Source organism: Myotis yumanensis, unplaced genomic scaffold (genome assembly GCF_028538775.1).
Source record: "Myotis yumanensis isolate MYYU_CA2020_CCGP unplaced genomic scaffold, mMyoYum1.0.hap1 SCAF_23, whole genome shotgun sequence".
Classification (NCBI taxonomy): domain Eukaryota; kingdom Metazoa; phylum Chordata; class Mammalia; order Chiroptera; family Vespertilionidae; genus Myotis; species Myotis yumanensis.
Window position 1 is genome coordinate 6,197,038 of NW_027223774.1, and position 26,237 is coordinate 6,223,274.

The 26,237-nt window shown below is 43.8% G+C and overlaps 1 protein-coding gene across 1 annotated transcript; it reads left to right on the forward strand.

Moving 5' to 3' along the window:
* Positions 1–10,550: 10,550 nt before the first annotated feature.
* LOC139000304 (zinc finger protein 154-like) lies at positions 10,551–26,037 on the forward strand. The gene is made up of 4 exons (XM_070402543.1): positions 10,551–10,583; positions 11,460–11,586; positions 18,742–20,214; positions 24,899–26,037. The coding sequence occupies exons 1-4, from the start codon at positions 10,551–10,553 to the stop codon at positions 25,156–25,158; spliced, it is 1,893 nt and encodes a 630-aa protein (XP_070258644.1). The 3' UTR covers positions 25,159–26,037.
* Positions 26,038–26,237: the final 200 nt, after the last annotated feature.

Here is a 26,237-nt window from a genome sequence, read left to right on the forward strand (position 1 = left end):
GATGCCCGCAAGCACCTTTGTCTTTGGGTGCATTTTAGTGAGAAATGGGACCTATATGAAGCCACCAACTGTGCTGTAGGGAGGCAGGTGCTGTGCCACTCAGGTCTCATTGTGGTGCATCCCATATCTAATTGCTGAAAAAGTTCAGTGTCTTTTTCAGAAATGAAGTCAGCTCCCCAAGTTTACACCACAGACAAGTGTCAGATTCAAGGGGCTGGATATTAACCATTGTTTTCTCCAGCGTCAGACAAAGTCTCTACCACTGATGTGCAGCGCTTGCTGGAGCAGGTACAGTCTGAGGACAAGGGTGGCTCAGCTGCAGCTCCTGTTTCCATGGTTGCAGTTATGCTTTTCCTCCCAATGCCTTTACATCTCAGAGCACTTACTCCCCCCCCCCCACCCCACCCACCGTGTTCAGGGGGAGGCTATCACTTCTCTGCTGCAGTGGTTTCTCCAGGGGAACCTTTTTAAAGAGTGAGCTGCAATTTATCTGCCTTCCTTTTGATCTCAGCACAGACTATGACCCTCAGGAGACCTCGGTTATTAGCGCTTTGTCTCTGCACCTTTGCCCACATGTTGGTTGTCATGCTGTGACACCATTCACTGTGATGAATTTCTTGCCTTTTCAAATGATCTTCATATGCAACACTGACACCCTTGAGGAGAGGATATACTTTGACGTGATTTTCGGGACGTAATATTGGAAGTGACACTGGAGTCCTACATGATCCAGGTCTCATTGGATGGGTGCTTACCTCTTATTCATGCTTAGGACCCACTGCCATGTGATTCTGTCCTCTATATCCCTACTGGCAGAATGAGACAATGGCTCTCACCATGTGTTCCCTGCAGCCCGGATCATGTTTTGGATTCCTGTCCTCCTTCCCTGTCTCCTGTGTCTGCACCATGAGTCTTTTGGTTGGAACAGAGACCTTTTGAATACAAGCCCTCACCACAGTGCACAGCACACTGGGCCACAGCTGAGGTTCATACTGTGCTTTTCTTGACAATCCATCCTAACTCACTCTCCACACACAATTTTTTATTGTAGGTGAAGGTGGCTTTTCAGATGATGGTGTTTGCCGTTTTGGCCAGTTACTGTTGTTTTTTTCGTCATTTCCATGTATACCAATATGTCAAACTCAAAGGCTAATATGGGCCATATAAACCAGGTTTAAGTTTATGTGGGCCGCAAAAAAATAAAAGCTTAAATTTTCATAGAAATGTAGGTTTATTTTGATAGAGACATGCTGAATACGAAGGCCTGAAATGAATGAGTCATCGTTAATGAATATTCCTTGTGGGCTTCCTGCAGCCCAGGGACCACAAGTGTGACATGCTTGATGTATACAGTAGGTATACATGTTAATAACTTTTTTATTGTTTTGCCCTGTTAATCTGTGTTATATCCATTTAATTCTTAGACTAACCAAAGAAGCTAGAAAAGAAGGGAAAATTATGATGCCTCTACAATGTCATTTCCTTCATTATCTTTCACAATAATTCCCTTAACTCCACAAAATAAAGGAATACTGTTAAGTTTTGGGTGGTGATACAGCCTGTGAAAGAATTCAGAACTAAAAGAAGTAATGCAAAGAGGAAATTTATTTTACTTTCCAAGAGAGTAAAAGGCCAAGTATTGCTAATCAATTCAGGGCAGGGAAGAAATGGTGGCTTCTGCTTTTCAGTAGTGCCTGGTACTATGGGACAACCAATGGAGGGGCCTTGGGCTGAGCTGAAGTTGTGTAGATAAGAGGAGCTGTCCCAGTCTGCATTTTTTTTTTTTTATTTTCCTCTTAAAGTATTACAAAGGGTATTACATAAGTATCCTTTTTCCCCCCCCCCCGCCCTTGACAAACCACTACCCTCCCTTACCCCCCAGTGTCTTATGTCCATTAGTTATGCTTATATGCATGCATACAAGTCCTTCGGTTGATCTCTTACTCCCCTCCCTCCTGCCCCCCAACTCTCTCTGGCCTTCCCACTGCAGTTTGACAATCAGTTTGAGGCAGCTCTGCCTCTGTATCTATTATTGTTCAAAAGTTTGTAATGGTCTTTATTATCCATGAATGAGTGAGATCATGTGGTATTTTTCCTTCATTGACTGGCTTGTTTCACTTAGCATAATGCTCTCCAGTTCCATCCATGATGTTGCAAATGGTAGGAGTTCCTTCTTTTTTTTTTTTTTTTTTTTTTTTTTTTTTTTTTTTTTTTTAAATATATTTTTATTGATTTTTTACAGAGAGGAAGGGAGAGAGATAGAGAGTTAGAAACATCGATGAGAGAGAAACATCGACCAGCTGCCTCCTGCACATCTCCCTACTGGGGATGTGCACGCAACCTAGGTACATGCCCTTGACCGGAATCGAACCTGGGACCTTTCAGTCCGCAGGCCGACGCTCTATCCACTGAGCCAAACCGGTTAGGGCAGGAGTTCCTTCTTTTTAACAGCAGCATAGTATTCCATCGTGTAGATGTACCACAGCTTTCTAATCCATTCATCTACTGATGGGCACTTAGGCTGTTTCCAGATCTTAGCTATGGTGAATTGTGCTGCTATGAACATCTGGGTGCATATATCCTTTCTGATAGGTGTTTCTGGTTTCTTGGGATATATTCCTAGTAGTGGGATCACAGGGTCAAATGGGAGTTCCATTTCCAATTTTTTGAGGAACCTCCATACTGCCTTCCATAGTGGCTGCACCAGTCTGCATTCCCACCAGCAGTGCACAAGTGTTCCTTTTTCTCCACATCCTCTCCAGCACTTGTCGTTTGTTGATTTGTTGATGATGGCCATTCTGACAGGTGTGAGATGGTACCTCATTGTTGTTTTGATTTGCATCTCTCGGATGATTAGTGACTTTGAGCATGTTTTCATATGTCTCTTGGCTTTCTGAATGTCCTCTTTTGAAAGGTGTCTATTTAGATCCTTTGCCCATTTTTTGATTGGATTGTTTATCTTCTTTTTGTTAAGTTGTATGAGTTCCCTATAAATTTTGGAGATTAAGCCCTTATCCGATATGACGTTGGCAAATATGTTTTCCCACGAGGTGGGTTTTCTTGTTGTTTTGTTGATGGTTTCTTTTGCTGTGCAGAAGCTTTTTATTTTGATGTAGTCCCATTTGTTCAGTTTCTCTTTAGTTTCAACTGCCCTAGGAGCTGTATCAGTGAAGAAATTGTTTTGGCATATGTCTGAGATTTTGTTGCCTTTGTATTCTTCTAGAATTTTTATGGTTTCCTGTCGTACATTTAAGTCCTTTATCCATTTTGAGTTTATTCTTGTGTATGGTGTAAGTTGGTGGTCTAGTTTCATTTTCTTGCATATGTCTGTCCAATTTTCCCAACACCATTTATTGAAGAGACTATCTTGGCTCCATTGTATGTTCATGCCTCCTTTGTCAAAAATTAATTGAGCATATTGGTTCGGGCTAATTTCTGGACTCTCTATTCTATTCCACTGATCTATATGTCTGTTCTTGTGCCAGTACCAGGCAGTTTTGAGAACAGTGGCTTTGTAATACAGCTTGATATCTGGCATTGAGATCCCACCTACTTTGTTCTTTCTCAGGATCGTTGCAGCTATTCGGGGTCTTTTTTTATTCCAGATGAATTTTTGGAGAGTTCGTTCTAGATCTTTGAAGAAGGCCATTGGTATTTTAATGGGAAGTGCGTTGAATGTATAGATTGCTTTGGGTAGTATGGACATTTTAATGATGTTGATTCTACCAATCCAAGAACATGGTATGTTCTTCCATCTGTTTATGTCTTCCTCTATCTCTTTTTTCAACGTCCTGTAGTTTTCTGAGTAGAGGTCTTTAACCTCTTTAGTTAAGTTTATTCCTAGGTATCTTAATTTTTTTGGTGCGATGGTAAATGGGATTGTTTTTCTGATCTCCCTTTCTGAAAGTTCACTGTTGGTGTATAGAAATGCCTCAGATTTCTTGGGGTTAATTTTGTATCCTGCTACATTGCCAAATTCATGTATTAAGTCTAGTAGCTTTTTGATGGAGTCTCTAGGGTTTTGTATGTATAATATCATGTCATCTGCAAATAAGGACAGTTTTACTTCCTCTTTTCCAATTTGGATGCCTTTTATTCCTTCTTCTTGCCTAATTGCAATGGCTAATACTTCCAGTACTATGTTGAACAGGAGTGGTGAGAGTGGGCATCCCTGTCTTGTTCCTGTTCTTAGGGGAAATGGTGTTAGTTTTTGTCCATTGAGTATGATGTTGGCTGTGGGCCTGTCATATATGGCTTTTATTATGTTGAGGTATGATCCTTCTATTCCCACCTTTCTGAGAGTTTTTATCAAAAATGGGTGTTGGATTTTGTCGAATGCTTTTTCTGCATCAATTGATATGACCATGTGGTTTTTTTCTTTCAATTTGTTTATGTGATGTATCACATTTATTGATTTACGGATGTTGTACCATCCTTGCATCTCTGGGATGAATCCTACTTGGTCATGGTGTATGATCCTTCTGATGTACTGCTGGATCCGATTTGCTAAGATTTTGTTGAGGATTTTGGCATCTATGTTCATGAGGGATATTGGCCTGTAATTCTCTTTCATTGTGATGTCTTTACCTGGTTTTGGTATTAGGGTGATGCTGGCTTCATAGAATGAGCTTGGAAGCGTTCCTTCCTCTTGAATTTTTTGTAGTAGTCTGAGGAGGGTAGGTTTTAGTTCTTCCTTGAATGTTTGGTAGAACTCCCCTGTGAAGCCGTCTGGCCCTGGGCTTTTGTTTGCTGGAAGCTTTCTGATGACTGCTTCAATTTCTTCCATAGTTATTGGCCTATTGAGGTTTTTAGATTCTTCCTGATTGAGTTTTGGAATGTTGTATTTTTCTAGGAATTTGTCCATTTCCTCCAGGTTGTCCAGTTTGTTGGAGTAGAGTTGCTCGTAGTATTGTTTAACAATCATTTGTATTTCTGTGGGGTCTGTTGTTATTTCGCCTCTATCATTTCTGATTTGGTTTATTTGGGACCTCTCTCTTTGCTTCTTGGTGAGCCTGGCTAGGGGTTTGTCAATCTTGTTTATCCTTTCAAAGAACCAGCTCTTGGTTTCATTGATTTTCTGTATTGTTTTTTTGGTCTCTATTTCATTGATTTCTGCTCTAATCTTTATTATCTCCTTCCTTCTGCTCACTCTGGGGTGTTCTTGTTGCTCTCTTTCTAATTCTTTGAGTTGTAGAGTTAGATGATTGACTACCATTTTTTCTTGTTTTTTGAGATAGGCCTGTAGAGCTATAAACTTCCCTCTCAGGACTGCTTTCATTGTGTCCCAGAGGTTTTGGATTGTTGTGTTTTCATTGTCATTAGTGTCCAGGATGTTTTTAATTTCTTCTTTGATGTCATCGGTAACCCAATCAATATTTAATAACATGCTATTCAGCTTCCAAGTGTTTGAGTATTTTGGGTTGTTTTTATTGTAGTTTATTTCTAACATTATGCCATCGTGGTCTGTGAAGAAGCTTTTTATGATTTCAATCTTCTTGAATTTGTGGAGACTTTGCTTGTGACCCAATATGTGGTCTATTTTTGAATATGTCCCATGAGCACCTGAGAGGAATGTATATTCCGCAGCTGTGGGGTGAAGTGTTCTGAAGATGTCAATTAAGTCCATCTGATCTAGTGAGTCATTTAGGATTGCTGTTTCTTTGCTGAGTTTTTGTCTAGCGGATTTATCCAGTGATGTCAGTGGTGTATTAAAGTCCCCTACTATGATTGTATTGTTGTCGATCTCTCCCCTGATATCTTCCAGAAGTTTTCTTATGTATGTGGGTGCTCCTGCATTGGGTGCATATATGTTTACCAGGGTTATATCTTCTTGTTGTATTGATCCCTTTAGTATTATGAAGTGGCCTTCCTTATCTCTGGTTATGGCCTTCACTTTGAGATGTACTTTGTCAGATATAAGTATTGCTACCCCAGCTTTCTTTTCCTTTCCATTTGCGTGAAAGATATTTTTCCATCCCTTCACTTTCAGTCTGTGTGAGTCCCTTCTAATGAGGTGGGTCTCTTGTAGACAGCAGATGTATGGGTCATGTTTTTTTATCCATTCAGCCACTCGATGTCTTTTGGTTGGAGCATTTAGTCCATTTACATTTAAAGTTATTATTGAAAGGTATTTGTTTGTAGCCATTTCTTTTTGTGTGTGTGTGTGTGGCTGTTTTCTTTCTGAGCTTGATATTTCTTCTTTTTACACCAGTCCCTTTAGCATTTCTTGCATGGCTGGCTTGGTGGTGATAAACTCCCTTAGCCCTTTTTTGTCTGTGAAGCTTCTTATTTCCCCTTCAATTTTGAATGATAGCCTTGCTGGATAGAGTATTCTTGGATTCAGTCCTTTGCTTTGCATCACTTTGTAGATTTCCGTCCATTCTTTTCTGGCCTGATGTGTTTCTGTTGAGAAATCATTTGATAATCTAATGGGAGATCCCTTGTATGTTACTTTCCGTCTCTCTCTTGCAGCCTGTAAGATTCTCTCTTTATCCTGAACATTTGCCATGGTAATTATGATGTGTCTTGGTGTGGGTCTTTTCGGGTTCACCTTGTTTGGGACTCTCTGGGCTTGTGTGACTTTTTTCTTCCCCACCTCAGGGAAGTTTTCTGATATTATTTCTTCGAATAGGTTTTCTAATCCATGTTCATCTTTCTGTTGTTCTGGCACCCCTATTATTCGTATGTTGTTTCGTTTCATGTTGTCCCAAAGCTCCCTTAGGCTCTCCTCCTGTCTTTTAATTTTTTTCTCCATTTGCCGTACAGTTTGAGTGTGTTTTGCTTCCTTGTCTTCTAATTCACTAATTCGGTCCTCCGCTTCTCCCAGTCTACTGTTGATACTTTCAATGGAGTTTTTTATTGAAGCTATGTCACTCTTCATTTCTTCTTGGGACTTACTTAAGTTGTTGATTTTTTCATCTGTTTCTTCTAGCTTCTTGCATAAGTAGTTGAGTTTTTCATCTGTTTCTTCTTGCTTCTTGAACATGTGGTGCATGTACTCTAGGAACCTTATTCTGAATTCTTTTTCCGTCATGTTGCATATCTCTGTCTCACTTAGCTGCTTTTCTGGCGAGTCCTCCTTTTCTTTCCTTTGGGGGTTTCTTTGCCTACCCATGTTTGATCTCGCTGACATATGTAGATGTTGAGGTGTTCAGTGGCTGCTCCCTGGGTGGCAGGGGCTCCTTGGGTTGTGGTTGCTGCTCAGACGGTTGCGGTAGCAGCTGCTTTCCAGTTGGCAGCAGCTCCTCTGGTGGGTGTTGTTCACAGCTGTGTTGGCTCTTCTGGCTGGTGGGGGGAGGCTTCACGTACAGTTGCTGTTCCACAGACAGAGGGTGTGGTGATCAGGAGGCTGTGGTGATCAGGAGGCTGCGGTGATCAGGGGGCTGCTGTTGCTTGGATCTGCTGCGTTGATTTAAAGGCACAAAATACAACAGAGCAAGGCACAACGTACCAGGCACTGAACACAAGTATATTCACAATATTAATAACTCCAAATAAAGGTGACCACCCGAATTAAGAGAATTAGGGGATAAGGGAGAAAGAAGAGAAGAAGATAAAAGAGAGAACAGAAAAGAAAAATAAGAAAAAAACAAACAAAAAAGGAGTGCAAAAATAGAATTGGGAAAAAAGAGGGGGGAAAAAAAGAGAGCGAAAAAAGAGAATGAAGTAGAAGTGGGGAAGAGACTCCCCGTATGAGGAGCAAACTCCAATAGAACTGCCACTAATCTCAACAAATTCCAGCAACAGATCCCTGGAGATGAATGCAAACTACAAACCACCAATAATATCCAGAGGGGTAAGGGAAAACAGAAGCACAAAAATAGCTGGGGTGGGGTGGGGGAGGGAAGGGAAAAACCAGCAGAAAAAAAAAGAAAAAGAAAAAGAAAAAGAAAAACAACCTCACAACCAGTCCTAAAAAAGAAGAAAAAACACAAAACAAAACAAACAAACAAATTAAAAAAAAAAAAAAAAAAAAAAGCCCAATATATTCAACAATCAAGAAAACAATAGAAAGATAAGAGAGAAAAAAAAATGGTTGGAAAGTGAAGAAGGATAAAGAATAGGTGTATAAGGATTTAGAGCAGTAGATTGGAAATAGGATATATAAGTAGGGTGGAATTAGACAGGGGGTAAAAAGAGGGAATTGGGAAAGTCTGGAGCAGGAATAGGGTAAGAGAAACAGGACACCAAAAGGGGAAAAGTAAGGAAGAGGGTTTTAGCAAAGAGGTGGAATTGAGATAGGGAAAATTAATGCTAAAGGAACGATGAAAATAGAATGGAGAACACTAATCCCAAAAGAAAATAAAGAGAAAATAAAATGGCACTTTGAAAAATGGTAAAATGGTAGGAGTAATAATACTGGTTAAAAATAAAAATGTGGTAATTGAAAGGGTAAAATCAGGTGATGGAAAAAGAAGAAAAAGAGAAAAAAAAAATTGGTTTCTTAGTAAAAAGGTGAAAAAATTAAAAAGAAAAAGAAAAAGAAAAAATTTGCAGTAGTGATGGTCTTTCGGTTCTTCTACTCTTCAGCCTGGTTCGCCTTGGTCCTGCCAGGTATTTAGGAGAGTGTTGAATTTGCCTGCATTACACTGTTCCTCCGTGTTGTAAATCACAGTCCTGATTTTAAAGCAGGCCGTATTTGTGATCCAGTCTGCCTTAATTTGTATTCCCCTAAGAGTCAGTTTGTGGCTCAACCTCTGGGTGGCAGTGTTTTTGGGTTGGCCTCTGAGGCTATACAGCTTCTCTATCCTTTTTTAATCCTTACCCTGCTCTGTGTTGTTGGTGGGACTGAAAATCCCTCTATAGGCCAGACCCTGGTAACTCCCAGGGACTAATCAGCTTGTTTTAGTCCTTTATCTCATACAGGGTGGAATCTGGGTGTGGCTGTGCTCCTTGCCTGGGGGGCTGGGGGGAGGAATTCCACCCTCTGGAGGAATGGCTGCCCCAGTCCTGGGCCCAGGGGGGTCTCAGCACTCAATTCGCTGCCACCTCCTCCGGCTCCCCCTCTTTCCTCAGCCTCTCCCCAGGTTCCCCTCGTCTGCACCTTCACCCTCTCTTCAGCACAGGTGAGTGTCTGTATCCGAACTGTCCTATGAGCAGGGTTCAGTGAAAACAAAGAAACAGACAAACGCCGGCCGGCCGCGGAAACGCTCCTCTCTTACCGGTCTGGGAAACGCTCCTCTCTTACCAGCACTGCATGGTCTGGGAAACGCTCCTCTCTTATGGGCACTGCACGGTCTGATCAGTTCCTCAGGATGCCCCCTTTAGTCTCAGTTCTCCGCAATCACAAAATCCAAATCTCAAATCTCCTGGCGCCAGCAAACCCGCGGAACTCCTTACCCTGGTCAGGGTCTGTGTCTGTCCCAAGAGACGCGGCTGTCTGCCATGCGGTCTCCCTCCGACCCTCTGGGCTCAGGTCTGGCAAACTTTCCTGCCCAGATCCCTGGTTTTTAACCTTTCCAGGGGAGGTCTGCCCTTCCAGGCTGCAAGCCGTCTCACCAGCTGAGTAAATTTGCCAATTCGGGGTGGGTGTTATTAGTTTCAGCTGCTTACTCCGTTTGCTCCGGGACAAGACCTGGGACGCGTCTGCCTATATCGCCGCCATCTTCCAGTCTGCATTTTTATCAGCAGTGTACTAGGGTTCCCTTTTTTTCCATATCCTCGCCAGTACTTGTCCTTTGTTGATGGTAGTCTTCCTGACAGTTGGGAGGTGGTATCTAATTGTTGCTTTAATTTGCGTCTCTCTGATAATCAGTGACTTTGAGCATTTTTTCAAATGTGTCTTGGCCATCTTATCCACACTGCAGTCCTGGCAGAGCTGACACTTTGGCCCCAGAAGCAGATGCTCTTAAATAGTGATGTCTGTTTTGAGACATTAACTTCGTAAAATGGAGGGAGGATAGGTGCTTTAGACACTTAAACAACCTCTGCAAGCTACATTAAGCCTGAAGGGGATAGAAGCCTAATGGCCTGAAAGAACACACATTGCCCGTCATTCAGAAAAGAGCAGATTCTGAAGAAAGATATGCAAAACCAGCAACTAAAGGAAGCCAGGCAGGTCCCACAGAAACAAACCTGTTCCGGAAATCCACTTCCCTGAATGCGCTGGAGGGCCCTGAGTATACCCCGTGTGTCCTTGGACTATTTGCCCTCAAAACCTGTCCTGTAGTCGGCTGAGGAAATACAGGATCCTGGCCAGGGAGCGTAGGAACTACATTACCCAGAAGGCCAGGCGTCGAATGGCACCCAGCTGAGCCAATGGGAGCTCAGAAAAGGCGTTTCCGTTTTTCAAGTTCTGGTGTACGGGACCGGTAGTTTTCTCTCCATTTTGTCTTAAGCGGTCGGCGGTACTTGATTGCAGAGTCCCCTGGAGAAGGCTGGAGAGTGGTCGTCCCCGCCTCACAGCCAATGGTCGGAGCCTCCAGTGGTGCTCACAGCGCACACGTGGGATTGAAGCTCGGAGTCGCCACCAGACCCGCCCCAGGGCCGGGACAGGGACCGCCATTCCTGCAGCGGCTTCTGCTCCCGCCCCGCTCCTCCCACCGAGTGCAATGGAGGCGCCGGTGCTGAGGAGACGGGCTGAGGTGAGTGTGTCCCCCGGGTCCTCCCCTCATCGCTACTTATACCGACAGGACAGCCCGGGTGCAGGCGCCTGTCCCGTCCTGCAGCTCAGTCCCGCGTGGAGGACCGTGAGGAAGGTGGAGGGGAGAGAGGGCTGTTGTGGCTTCTGAGGACACAGCAAGTGCAGGGCAGAGAGGACGGGGGTGACTTGCGTCTGAAGGTCCCTGAGGATGTGGCTGTGAGTATTGACGGAAAGAGCAGAGGCTGCAGGGAGGATGGCACAGCCTCATTCGGGGCTTTCCCGGCTGTGGGTCCATCAGGGCCTGGGGTCGTCCTGGATCCGGCTGGACTACAAGCTCTCTACACGCCATATGCCAAGTTCATGGGTGAGTCCAGCGAGATCCAGTGGCATTGGAGCAGGAAGGGGGCAGAGCTGAGGGAGTGAACCTGGGGTCTGAACTTGGGAAGGGGATAAACATTACCCAGTGGTGAGCACATCTAGAGGAAGTGTGAGCTGATGGTCCCGGGACCTGCTGTGGGGACTTAAAGGCGAAGCATAAACCGACGCTTGGCTTTGTCTTGGAGGCAGGATCTAGGAGACTGCGGTGGTGTTGCTTGGCAGGAAGGCTGGGGCCCTGCAGGCATCGCGCAGACCTTAATTGGCATTGCCCTCTCCCCTCCCCTCCCCCAATCCTTCACTCCCAACCCAGCTGCTCTGCTGAGGGCCATGCAGTGAGTAATGGGACTGTGATGAGAGAGCAGCCTGCACTGGCATTAGGGCCTGGTGTCCACAGTAACCGGGTGCCCTGGAGGAGGTTGAGGGGGGGAAGATGTGTAAGGAGTAGGATTACTGGTTCTCAGAGAGACAGCCCTGGTTTTAATTGTCTCCATTCTGACAGGTTGGCGTGACCTTTGAGGACATTGCCCTGTACTTCTCCAGGGAGGAATGGAGGCTCCTTGATGAGGGTCAGAGACAGCTGTACCTGAATGTGATGCTGGAGAACTTTGAACTTCTGTCCTCGCTGGGTAAGACCCTCACTCTCACCAGTGACCTGGACTTGGCTCTGCCATTTCCCAGGCCCCATTCCCCAGGGTGTGCTCTGTCCTCCCAGGTAGACTGTGGTACTGCTTGATTTTTCCAGTTTTCTGGGTAGTTGCTGTCCTGGGGAGGGTGTGTCTGTTTCTGCTCTCCCTTCTATTCCTGAAGTCCCAATACTCCCCGCTGCACTGAATTCACAGGGAAGGACTTGTGGTTGGTAGTGTTGTTGGCAGCTAAGGAATTCCACCTTGATTAGTGAGGAAAACATTTTCTGTATTCCTATTGGTCATGTGTAAATATATTTTGAAAAGTTGTATTACATCCTTATCCAGTTTGTTAACTATATTTTTTTTCGTTAAAGAATATTTGGAATACCTTGTATATTTTATATATTAATTGCTTACAAATACAGGAACACATATTTTTGTATGTGCTTAATTGTGCTTTGCATATATTCCTCCCCCACACCTGTTTTTCCAGAAAGTCCATGATTTTTGTTTGTTTTTTATTTTAATATATTTTATTGATTTTTTTACAGAGAGGAAGGGAGAGGGATAGAGAGTTAGAAACATCGATGAGAGAGAAACATCGATCAGGTGCCTCCTGCACCCTCCCTCCTGGGGATGTGCTCGCAACCAAGGTACATGCCCTTGACGGGAATCCAACCTGGGACCCTTGAGTCTGTAGGCTGAGGCTCTATCCACTGAGCCCAACTGGTTAGGGTGAGAAATTCCATGTTCTTCGCAACCCTGCGTTCAGCAGGTCTACTGCCACGATGTTTCTAGCAAGCTTAGATGCTTGTTACTAGTGCTTAGCAATTAAATATTGTTGTTCCGTTTTTAGATCTTTCTGCTTCTTTGTATGAATAATTTGATAATTGAAACCTAGAAATTTTTAGCATTATAGAACGCTGGATCTTTTCAAGCCTGTTTTATCTGGCTTGTTTTGTTACTGCTCTGGTAAGGGAAGGGTGAGATGCCACCTCATTATTTGAAGAAGAGAATAGAAGTCCATGTTCCCCACTTGGCCCAAGGTTTGTAGGTGTTTGTGCGTGTTTGTGTGTGTGTGGGGGGGGGGGGGGTGTTGGGGGGGAGCGGTATTATTTTTATGAGATGGTGGGAGTTCTGGCTCCCTGTTATTCTTTTTTTTTTTTTTTTTTTAATTAAATCTTTATTTTTCTGATTACATTTGTTTCTCTTTTTTTCCCATAACTCCCCTTCTCCCAGTTCCCGCCCCACCCTCCGCCCTCACTCCCCACCCACTGTCCTCATCCATAGGTGCACGATTTTTGTCCATTCTCTTCCCGCATCTCCCATTCCCCTTCCCCCCCGCCCAAGAATAGTCAGTCCATTCCCCTTCTATGTCCCTGATTCATTGTAATCACCAGTTCATTCTGTACATCAGATTATTTATTCACTTGATTCTTAGATTCACTTGTTGATAGATGCATGTTTGTTGTTCACAATTTGTATCTTTACCTTTTTCTTCTTCCTCTTCTTAAAGGAAACCTTTCAGCATTTCGTATAATACTGGTTTAGTGGTGATGAAGTCCTTTAGCTTTTCCTTATCTGTGAAGCTCTTTATCTGACCTTCAATTCTGAATGATAGCTTTGCTGGTTAAAGTAATCTTGGTTGTAGGTTCTTGGTTTTCAGTACTTTGAATATTTCTTGCCATTCCCTTCTGGCCTGCAAAGTTTCTGTTGAGAAATCAGCTGACAGTCGTATGGGTATTCCCTTGTAGGTAATTGAGTCTCTTTCTCTTGCTGCTTTTAAGATTCTCTCTTTGTCTTTTGCTCTTGGCATTTTAATGATGATGTGTCTTGGTGTGGTCCTCTTTGGATTCCTTTTGTTTGGGGTTCTCTGCGCTTCTTGGACCTGTAAGTCCATTTCTTTCACCAGGTGGGGGAAGTTTTCTGCCATTATTTCTTCAAATAGGTTTTCAATATCTTGCTGTCTCTCATCTTCTGGCACCCCTATTATGCTGATATTAGTGGGCTTGAAGCTGTCCCAGAGGCTCCTTACACTATCTTCACACTTTCGGATTCTTTTTTCATTTTGCTTTTCCAGTTGGGTGTTTTTTGTCAAATCTTTGGTTTGATTCTTCTGCTCCTCTGGTCTGCTATTTGGTATAATATTCTTTATTTCAGCCGAAACCGGTTTGGCTCAGTGGATAGAGCGTCGGCCTGTGGACTGAAGGGTCCCGGGTTCGATTCCGGTCGGGGGCATGTACCTGGGTTGCGGGCACATCCCCAGTGGGGAGTGTGCAGGAGGCAGCTGATCGATGTTTCTCTCTCATCGATGTTTCTAGCTCTCTATCTCTCTCCCTTCCTCTCTGTCAAAAATCAATAAAATATATTAAAAAAAAAAAATATTCTTTATTTCAGTCCGTGTATGCTTACTTTCTAATTTCTTTATCGTAGCATCGAGGGTCTCATTAGTTTTCGTGAGGCTCTGCTCAAGTTTATAGCAAGCCCTCAAGATTGCGATTCTTAGCTCCATATCCTCCATTTCTGTCATGTTTTTTTGTCTCCGCATCTTTTATGCTTTCTTGGTGCACCCCCTTGTGGTCTTTGTGGGCAGTCTTGTTCTAGCCAAGCCTTAATTGTTGTAGTTAACACTAGAGGGATTTGACCACCAGGCCGACTGGTTGTAGGAATCAGCTGTGTGGAAAACGTCTGTCTTCTGGGGAGGCGCTAATCCAGCCTTTGCCTGAGGCGATCCGGCAAATGGCGTGGGCAGGGTTTGGGCGGGGCGGGCTCAACAGGGCGGGCGGAGGGAGCAGTTATGGCCGCTCTCAGTCCTGTTCCCAGAGGCTCTGCTTCTCAGAACCCCGGCAGCCGCTGCAAACCTCGGAGAGAAAGCTGCCCTCAGGTTCCAACTGATGCCGGATAATTCCGCTTCTCCCATTTGAGTCTGGGTCCCTAGAGACTCGCCCGGATCTGGAGCCCAGAGTCTGAGACTCACTCCCGACCGAAAACGACAACCGCGCCCTCAGCCACCAGCCCGCTTTCGCGCGCACCTCGGTTCCTTTGTATTTTCCACACTGCGCCTCCTCTGAGCCTCGGTTTGCTGTTCTCTTTCCTTCTAGTTGAAGAGTCTCTCCTCAGCCAGCTTTCCTGTGGTTCTGGGTGATGTCCGTTCCATCTTTTAGTTGTATTTTTGAAATGGTTGTTTGCGGCAGCGGTCTCCGGTGTTTACCTACACCGCCATCTTGGTCTGTCCCCTGTTATTCTTCTGTCAATATCTCCCTAGGTGCCCTTGTCCAGAATTGAACCTGGGACTCTTCAGTCCACAAGCCGATGCTCTGTCCACTGAGCCAAACCAGCTAGGGCTGACCCTTGATTTTTATTGATTTCTCAGAGGAAGGGAGACAGAAACAGAGACAGAGAGAGGGAAACATTAATACTGAGAGAGTATCACTGATCAGCTGCCTCCTGCATGCTCCCTTACTGGGACTGAACCCACAACAAACTCTGCCTGTGCCTTTGACTGGAATGGAACCTAGGACTTTTCAGTCCCAAGGCTGAAACTCTATCCACTGAGCAAACCAGCTAGGGCTGACCCTTGCTGTATTTATTTATTTACTTAAAAAAGTTAGTCAGTTAGTTAGTTATTATTAACTCTTGTTTTTGACCTCAGGTATCTTCAAATGTGCTTCCTCACCCAGTTTCCTGTCATCCTTTCTATGCAGTTGTCCTTATTTGGTATTCTGTACTAATGTTTGTTTTCATGGTACTCTTATTCCCATTTCCTGTGGGATGTTTTTCTCATGAGTAGCTGTCTACTTACTCTTGAATGGGGAAAGTTTCTCTTTCTCTGATTCTGCCATCTTGCTGATGTCACTCACATAGGTCTTTTGCCTGTGATCTCATTTGTGGTTTGTTGTTCTACCACAGTGCTGACCATCCATCTTTTTAGTTTTTCTTTTATGATTTGCATCATTGATCTCATGCAGTGGCTCAACTGGGATTTAAGAGACAGAATACTTTGTGTATCACAGGAGAAACATGCCTTTATCAATGAGAGGGTAGACTGAGAGGCAGTCTTGCCTTGGTGAAGGGCAGTGGGGGCAGTTTTCATGCCAGGGCTTTGTTACATTCATAACTAGAAAGCCATTTTGTTCAAAATGTTTAGTTACCATTGCCCACTCCTCACCCAATTCTACTTCTTGCTTAATGTTGACACTTTGCATTCAACTCAGTTTTTTGTTTTGTTTTTTTTTTTTAATATATTTTTATTGATTTCAGAGAGGAATGGAGAGGGAGAGAGATAGAAACATCAATGATGAGAGAGAATCATTGATCAGCTACCTCCTGCACACCCCCTGCAGGGGATCAACCATGCAACTCAGGCATGTGACCTTGACTGGAATCGAACCTGGGACCATTGAGTTCACAGGCCTACGCTCTATTCACTGAACCAAACTGGTCAGGGCACGAGTCAGTTTTATTTTTATTTATTTATTTATTTTTTAAAATAATTAAATCTTTATCGTTCAGATTATTACATTTGTTCCTCTTTTTCCCCCCCATAACTCCCCTCCTCCCAGTTCCCACCCCACCCTCCGCCCTCACTCCCCACCCACTGTCCTCATCCATAGGTGCATGATTTTTGTCCAGTCTCTTCCCGCATCTCCCACACCCCTTTCCCCCCCAAGCATAGTCAGTCCATTCCCTTTCTATGTCCCTGATTCTATTATAATCACCAGTTCATTCTGTTCATCAGATTATTTATTCACTTGATTCTTAGATTCACTTGTTGATAGATGCATGTTTGTTGTTCACAATTTGTATCTTTACCTTTTTCTTCTTTTTCCTGTTTTTTTTTAAAATATATTTTATTGATTTTTTACAGAGAGGAAGGGAGAGAGATAGAGAGTCAGAAACATCGATGAGAGAGAAACATCGATCAGCTGCCTCCTGCACACCTCCTACTGGGATGTGCCTGCAACCCAGGTACATGTCCTTGATCGGAATCGAACCTGGGACCCTTCAGTCCACAGGCCGACGCTCTGTCCACTGAGCGAAACCGGTTTCGGCATTCTTCCTCTTCTTAAAGGATACCTTTCAGCATTTCATATAATACTGGTTTGGTGGTGGTGAACTCCTTTAGCTTTTCCTTATCTGTGAAGCTCTTTATCTGACCTTCAATTCTGAATGATAGCTTTGCTGGATAAAGTACTTTTGGTTGTAGGTTCATCACTTTGAATATTTCTTGCCACTCCCTTCTGGCCTGCAACGTTTTTGTTGAGAAATCAGCTGACAGTCATATGAGTATTCCCTTGTAGGTAACTGAGTTTCTTTCTCTTGCCGCTTTAAGATTCTCTCTTTGTCTTTTGCTCTTGGCATTTTAATTATGATGTGTGTTGGTGTGGTCCTCTTTGGATTCCTTTTGTTTGGGGTTCTCTGCGCTTCCTGGCCTTGTAAGTCTATTTCTTTCACCAAGTAGGGGAAGTTTTCTGTAATTATTTCTTAAAATAGGTTTTCAATATCTTGCTGTCTCTCATCTTCTGGCACCCCTATAATTCTGATGTTGGTACGCTTGTAGCTGTCCCAGAGGCTCCTTACACTATATTCACACTTTCAGATTCTTTTTTCATTTTGCTTTTCCAGTTGGGTGTTTTTTGCTTCCTCACATTTCAAATCTTTGGCTTGATTCTTGCGCTCCTCTGATCTGCTGTTGGGAGTCTGTATAATATTCTTTATTTCAGTCAGTGTATGCTTACTTTCTAGTTGGTCCTTTATCACACCGTCGAGGGTCTCATTAGATTTCCTGTACATCTCATCAAGTTTATCGACAGACTCTAGAAGCCTCTTGAGAGACCTCAAAAGTGTGGTTTTGAATTCTATGTCCAGTAGCCTGCTTTCCTCCGGTTCTGTCATTTGTGGCCTGTTTCTTTGTCTCGGCATTTTTTTATGCTTCGCTGTGTCGATAGAGTGGCTTTGCGTGTTAAGTGTCCCAATTACCTGAGGTAGACACTCTTGGTGCACCCCCTTGTGGTCTCTGTGAGCAGTCTTGTTGTAGTCAAGCCTTGATTGTTGTAGGTAATTACTACTTGACCTCCAGGCCAACTGGCTGTGAGAATCAGCTGTGTCTGCAGTGGGAGAACTTCTGTCCTCTAGGGAGGTGCTAATCTAGCCTTTGCCTGAGGCTATCCGACAAATGGCTCTGTGCAGGGCTTGGGCGGGGCCGGTCCCACAGGATCAACAGGGCGGAGGAGGGAGCAGTTATGGCTGCTCTCAGTCTGTCCCCAGGGGCTCTGCCTCTCTGTCCCAGCAACCGCTGCAAACCTCGGAGGGACCGATGCCAGACAGTCCCGCTTCTCCTGTTTGAGTCTGGGTCCCTAGAGACTCACCCGCATCTGGAGTTCAGAGTCTGAGGCTCCCTCTGGATTGAAACAGACAATTGCGCCCTCAGCCACCAGCCCGCGCCGCATGCACTCCGCACCTTAGTATTTTACTTCAGCACTGTGCCTCTTCTGATTCTCGGTTCCTCCTAGTTGTAGAAATTCCACTCAGCCAGCCTTCCTGTGGTTCTGGATGATGTCCGTTTCGTCTTTTAGTTGTGTTTTTGAAGTGGTTGTTCGAGGCAGCAAACTCCAGCGTTAACCTATGCCGCCATCCACGAGTCAGTTTTAGTAGTGATCATTCTACTCAGATTCCCAGCCCATGGATAACCTTAACCTCTCTAAACTTTGCACCTTTACCTCTTTAGCACATCTTGCTTTACTGCCCTCCAATGTTGTTCCATGCCTGCAGGCCTTCGAGTGCACATGTATTATTTTATTCATGCTGAACATCACATGCTCTAATGTGATTGATAGTTTATGGGTTTGCACACATGAAATTATTCTACACACAGTCACATCACCAGCATGAAAGTTCCTAAGGAAGCCATTTGTGGAGTAATAATGAGCAGACCCTGCCCTCCTCTTTTTGTCCCAGCCTATGCTTCTGTCCTCCCTCGGTGAGATTTTCCTTTTGGGCATTTTATATATAACAGCCATTTCCTGAGAGTCTGACTCACTTGTCTTGAAAATCAATGTCTGGAATCATGTCCAGTTGTGACATAAACATCTGTGTTGAAGATATTCTGCTTTTATCAGGTCAACATGCACTTCACCTACATTTCCTTTTGTTCAGGTTGCTGCTGTGGAGAAGAGAATGTGGAGGCCACGACTGAACAAAAGATTTCTATTAGATTTTCACAGGCAAGGAATCCCAAGTTACCGTTGTCTTCCCAGAAGAGCCACCCCTGTGAGAGTTGTGGGCTAGTCCTGGGAAACATTTTCCGCGTGATGGAACTGCAGGGAACACAACACAGACAAATACTGTTGAGGTGTGGGGCATGTGCAAAACGGTTTTATTTGTGTGCAAAATTTCACCAGCAGCATGTGAGAGAGCAGACTTACATAAGAGGTTTGGAAAGGATGTCACTTGCAAACAGCTGCAATTTCAATGTGTCCCAGAATCATTTCACATGCGGAGAGGTTGGGCAGAGTGTCCTTACCGGGTCAGGACATCTCCACCTAAAGGATACTGAGACCAGGAACAGTCCAAGTGCTATTTTGAAGCGTGGGATGATGTTTCAAAGCAGAAAAAATTATTTCAGCAGAAAAGAATGTAAGAACGACATCAGTTGCACCCACACGTTTATTCAGGAAAAAGGTGTCCATCTTGGAAGTCCATGTGGTGTGTGCACTGAATGTGGAAAATATTGTACCAAATTTTCTAGGTTTCATTATCAACAGAGAGATCACACTGGAGAAAGGGCATATCACTGCAGTGAATGTGGGAAATATTTTACCAGGATCCATGATCTTCATTGTCATCAGAGATTTCATACAGGACAAAAGCCTTATACATGCAGTGAGTGTGGGAAATCTTTTACCTGGAGCACTGCTCTTCGTTATCATCAGATAGTTCACACTGAAGAAAAGCCTTATAAATGCAGTGAATGTGGAAAATCTTTTAAAAGTAGAAGTGGTTTCCGATATCATCAGAGAGTTCATACTGGAGAAAAGCCTTTTCAATGCAGTGAATGTGGAAAATCTTTTACTACTAAGAAAGATCTTTATCAACATCAGAGAGTTCATACGGGAGAAAAGCCTTATCAATGCAGTGAATGTGGGAAATCTTTTACCCAGAGCAATGCCCTTCATTATCATCAGAGAGTTCACACTGGAGAAAAGCCTTATAAATGCAGTGAGTGTGGGAAATCTTTTACCCGGAGCATTGCCCTTCGTTATCATCAGAGAGTTCATACAGGAGAAAAGCCTTATAAATGCAGTGATTGTGGAAAATCTTTTAAAGGTAGAAAAGGTCTCCAGTATCATCAGAGAGTTCACACTGGAGAAAAGCCGTATCAGTGCAGTGAATGTGGGAAATCTTTTCCCGTTAGCAATGACCTTCATCGTCATCAGAGACTTCATACAGGAGAAAAGCCTTATCAATGCAGTGAATGTGGGAAGTCTTTTACCACTAATACCATCCTTCATCGACATCAGAGAGTTCATACAGGAGAAAAGCCTTATAAATGCACTGAATGTGGGAAATCTTTTAAAAGGAGCAGTAGTCTCCAGTATCATCAGAGAGTTCACACTGGAGAAAGCCAATGTGAGTGCAATTAATGTGAGGTATATCCCAGCCAAATTTCTAAATTCGCTCCGTTCATAAGAGTACAAATGAGAGAAATTTCTTAGATGTGTAGGAAATTTAATTTCTTAATTTGGACATAACAATAGTACAGGAAAATTTCTGAGTCCTCATTTTTCTGAATTGTATTTCATTTATTTAATCACCTATATTCTGTAAAGCTTGCATAAGTGTTTTTGCTTTTCTGTTTGTGTGTTTTTCGTTGGCACACTGTGTAATTATGTTGCACGTTCTAACATACTGAGATGTCCTGCCAGATCTACATCACTGCATATTTCTGTTGCTGAAGGTATTTCACCTGAACCACCTATAAGGCCCCTACAAATGGCCTCAGTCACCATCCTCATGTGCCCAGGGAAGCTAACTCTGTTGTCGAATTTGTTGAAGAAAATGAGGAATACCTGAGCCCTTGTTTCTTACTTGTTTCCCTATCATGAGTCGCCACATAGGACTGATTACTGTTGGCCCCAGTAAACATAATGTTGCAGAGGGACTGCCATTTTCAGGGACATGCTTTGCCTGAACGCTGGTGGTGAGTTTATTGAGTACTTAGTCGTCAATGGAAGAACTGCCAGTCTCCTGTCTCTTTGGTAGGTAAAATAATGAAGGCTTTTTCCTAAGACTTCTTTAATCTGGGGTGTTCTATTTACTGTGTAGGTTAGCTTATAGAAAGATTTGGGCTCTTCAAGCGTGATGAGGTGAAAACTTGTTTGGGTTCTTAAACATTTTTCCCTTTGGGGAAACAGTATGGTGCAGAAAGTAGCTCAGCAGTTTTTGGCAAATTTACACTGTGCCCATATTTTTCTTGAAAGCACTGTGGACTCTCTAATCGTCCTGTGATGTTTGGATGCTTTGAGACACAAAGATCACTGCAAAGAGGGGGTAGCTGTAACAACCTCAAGTATGTCTGGGAGCATGAACTTATTTTCTCGTTTGCAAGGGATGCCAATACATGTGAAGGGAATCTCTTGCCCAGGTCTTGCAGAGGGCCATGTGCACTAATGCCTACTGACCTGATTGTTGTTGGGCGAGATTGCAGCCCATTAGATGGAATGGTCCTCCTCTAACTGTGCATCCAGGAATTAGTTTGAGGAAAAGACAACAGGAGCTGTGTGTACACAGATCTGAGGGACTGCAGGTATTTTATCTTTTGTGAAGGAGTCATTATCATTGATTATAATCAAGATGGTTTGTGGCTCCTGTAGCTTCTCAGATGTTCCCATCAGAGCCATTGGTGTGCTGACAGGAAAACCAAGATGGAAACTAAGGCTGTCCTTGGTCCAGGGATGTGGCTTTTGTCGATTTTGGTGAAAGTTCTTCATTGTTTGTTAATTTTCTGTCACTGAGATGAGACTCTCACTCAGATGGCATAAGTATGTGGATTGAATATAGAGTTTCCAAACCTGTTCTTCCAGAATAGGTGAATGTACATTTGTGTTATTGTGAACTATTGTTAACAGCTGTAATGAGTATGTACGTGTGTTAAGTATATTGTTTCCTAAATCTTTTTTAAAAAAATATATTTTATTCTTTACAGAGAGGAAGGGCGAGGGACAGAGTGTCAGAAACATCGATGAGAGAGAAACATCTATCAGCTGCCTCCTGCGCACTCCCCACTGGGTATGTGCCCACAGCCAAGGTACATGCCCCTGACCGGAATCGAACCTGGGACCCTTGAGTCCGCAGGTCGACCCTCTATCCACTGAGCCAAACCGTTTATGGCATTTTTCCTAAATCTTGACATGTGCATGAAACTGAAACCATCATTATAGTCATAATGCTGACCATATCTGTCTCTGTGCAATTGCTTCATGACCGCTTTTAACCTGTCCCTGTTCTTCACAACTTTCCTAGTTTCCATGGATTTACATTCCATTTTCATAGAGAACTTTATTTTTCTAAGTATTTTTCTGCTTTAATTTTTGTTTCATAAATACTTGGAGATTTATTAAAGTTACATTAGTAACTCATCTTTTTTCCTGATATTCTTTTTTTTTAAATATGTTTTATTGATTTTACAGAGAGGAAGGGAGAGGGGTAAAAAGTTAGAAACTTTGATTAGCTGCCTCCTGCACACCCCCTGAAACCAAGATACTTGCCCTTGACAAGAATTGAATCTGTGACCCTTCAATCCACAGGCCAGTGCTGTATCCACTGAGCCAAACCAGTTAGGGCTGTGATAGATATTCTTATCATTGATATATCACCATAATTTGTCCGTTTTAATAAATGTTTAGTTATTTCTAACAGCTGGTACAAACATTTCTATATAATTCCTTGTATGTATATAAGTGTTATTTCCCTTTGTGAAAAATTCAGTGCAAAGTCTGGTTTTTTTGAGTAGATGTAGGTTTAAATTTACTGAGATTAGCAAAGTGTGATCTCAATGGAATATACCACCAGGGCCGGTGTGGCTCAGTGCTTGGCCATGATCCCATGCAGCACAGGGTTGTGGAGATGATTGCCAGTGGGAATATGTACCTGAGTTGTGGGCTAGATCGATAGAAGTGGGTGTGCAGGAGGCGGCTGGCCCATATAGCACTCTTCCATCAATGTTTCTCTCCCTCTCCCTTCTCTCTCTAAAAATTAATAAACTATTCTTTAAAAATAAAAAATAAACTTCAACTAACTGTACTTTTTTACATTTTTTTCAGCAGTGTATTAAGGATTCAGTCTCCACATCCTAGAGAATAATTTCTTCGGTCAATCATAATTTAACGTGTATTTTTTTGTTTTTTATAAATTGTTGTGCTGCCTTAATGTTTGATTGTATTTTTTGTAGGATTTTATGGTGACCCTATTCTCAGAGGTGTATTTGCTGAGTCTATTTCTTCATTAAAACATCTTACCATATGTTCTGCATAATGTGCTATGAGTTTTTGCAAATTTCTTTAAAAATAGGACAGTGGAACAACAAAGATCTATGTTGGAATTTCATTCATTTTGTGCCTTTTTTACTTTAGGAAATAAACTTTTTGTATTGGAATAATATGTTTTAATATTTATTACTTAAGAAAAATATTTTAATTTCCCTACCTGGTTTGGCTCAGTGAATAGAGCGTCAGCCTTCCGACTGAAAGGTCCCAGGTAAGCTTCTAGTCAAGAGCACATGCCCAGGTTGCAGTCTCAATCCTCAGTGTGGGGACTGCAAGAGGCAGCCAATCCATCATTCTCTCTTATCATTGATGTTTCTATCTCTCTTTACCTCTCCTTTCCTCTCTGAAATCAATAAAGATATATTTCAAAAATATTTTAATTCATTTAAAAAATATTTTTATTGACTTCATAGAGCAAAGGAGGTGGAAAGAGAGAGAGAGAGAGAGAGAGAGAACCATTAATAATGTGAGTCCAGCAAGGCGGCTCAATCGTCCTATGAACTGGGAGGTCAGTTCCAGTGCCACTCAGGGTACATGCGTGGTCCCTGTTAGATCCCCAGGAGGGGCTTGCAGGAGGCAGCTTATCAATGATTGTCTGTCATCATTGATGTTTCTATCTCTCTGTCTCTCTCCCTTCCTCTGTGAAATCCATAAAAAAGAAAACTGAGTCCCTAATCTTCAAAAAGAAAAATAAGGAAAGGAAACATCAATGATGAGAGAGAATCATTGATCACTGCTTCCTCCATACCCTACTGGGGATGGATCCTGCAATCCGGGCATGTGCTCTGACTGGGAATCTAACCAAGGACCTCTTTGTGCACAGGTTGAAGCTCAAGCACTGACCCACACCAGCTGGGTGATTTATTACTTTTTAAATGCTATGCCCTGTGCAATGAACATTTTTAATTTTAACCTGCACTCCTAACATTCTCCTTTGCTTTCAGAACACCAGTCATCTGATCCTGCACTAAGCCCTGGCTTTGTCGTCTTCTGCATTTTCCTTGTCTCCTGTCATGGGGATACTTGGGTTGGAACAGTTCTCTCAGGAAGGCCAGAGGGCATCTGCATGGGCAGGTGTTTTAGAGTCCCAAAGCCAATGCAGCAGAAAATGGGGGGCAGTGAGCAGATTCCCTATGCCCTGGATCAGGCATCCTAGATTTGAATTTCAGATTGTCTGTTATCACTGGAACTTACAATGACATAACCCTTTCTGCTGGTCTAAGGCCGTTTCCTTCTGTGAAAAACAAGTATGAGGTATGTCCCCATGCCGGAGCTATTGGAGAAGGTTCAGGGGTAAGGTGTCCACGTGCAGTAACGCAGCTGTGCCTGCAGCCTGCTTTGGCTCCAGCAACTCCAGCCACTCCCTGCAGAGACCTTCCCAGGCAGGCACTTCTCACTCCCCCGATCCCCGCAAGCACCTTTGTCTTTGGGTGCATTTTACCAAGAAATGGGACCTATAAGAAGCCGCTGACTCTGCTGCAGGGAGGCAGGTGCTGTGCCACTCAGGTCTCATTGTGGTGCGTCCCATATCAAATTGCTGAAAAAGTTCAGTGTCAGAGAAATGAAGTCAGGTCCCCAAGTTTACACCACAGACAAGTGTCATGTTCAAGAGACTGGATTTTAACCATTATTTTCTTCAGCGTTAGACAGAGTCTCTACCACTGATGTGGAGCCCTCACTGGAGCAGATACAGTCTGAGGCCCAGGGTGGCTCAGCTGCAGCTCCTGTCTCCATGGTTACAGTTAATGCTTTTCCTTCCATTCATTTAGATCTCAGAGCATTTACCCTTGGCCTCCCTGTGTGTATGGGAACACCATCATTGCTCAGCTGCAGTGGTTTCTGCAGGGGATCCTTCTTTCAGAGTGAGCTGCTGGTTGTCTACTTTCACTTTGATCCCAGCACTGGTTTTGACCCTCAGGAATCCTTGGTAATTAGGGCTGGGTCTCTGCACCTTTGTCCACATGTTGGGTGTCATGCTGTGACCCCTTCCACTGATGAATTTGATGCCTCAGCTTGCTCCTTTAAATGATGTTCCTATGTGGCACTGATATTCACCCTGCAGGAGTGGATATAATTGGACATGAATTTTGGGACCTAATATTTGGAAATGATGCTGGAGTTCTACATGTTGTTGGTCTCAGTGGACGGATGTTCACTTCTTATTCATGCATAGGACCGACTGGCCATGTGATTCTGTCCTCTATATCCCTACTGGCTGAATGAGACACTGGCTCTCACCATGTATTCCCTGCAGCCCGGATCATGTTCTGGACCCCCATCCTCCTTCCCAGTCTCCTGCGTCTGCACCTGGATCTTTGGGTTGGAACAGAGTCCTTTTGAATACAAGCCCTCATCACAGTGCACTGCACAATGGGCCACAACTGAGATCCTTACTGTGCTTTTCCCGAAAATCCACCCTGATTCCACACACAACATTTTTGACTGTAGGGGAGGGTGATTTTAGGTGAAGGTGTTTGCCATTTTGGCAGGTTATTCCATTTTTCTGAGTCATTTCCATGTATATCTAGGTTATGTTAGGAGAAACCAAGATGGCGGCATAGGTAAACACCGGAGCTGCCTCGAACAACCACTTCAAAAATACAACTAAAAGACGGAACGGACATCACCCAGAACCACAGGAAGGCTGGCTGAGGAGAGACTCTTCAACTAGAAGGAAAAACAACAGCATTACGAGGCTTAGAGGAGGCGCAGTGTGGAAAATTTAAAGGTACGTTGGTGCGGCGGTGTGCGCGCAAAGCGGGCTGGTGGCTGAGGGCGCGGTTGTCGTTTTCAATCAGGAGGGAGTCTCAGACTCTGGGCTACAGATCCGGGCGAGTCTCTAGGGACCCAGACTCAAACGGGAGAAGCGGGACTGTCTGGCTAAGGTCCCTCCGAGGTTTGCAGCAGTTGTGGGGACAGAGAGGCAGAGCCCCTGGAGACGGACTGAGAGCAGCCATAGCTGCTCCCTCCCCCCGCCCTGTTGAGCCCGCCCCGCCCAAGCCCTGCGCAGAGCCATTTGCCGATCGCCTCAGGCAAAGGCTGGACTAGCGCCTCCCCAGAGGACTGAAGTTTTCCACACAGCTGATTCCTACAGCCAGTCGGCCTGGT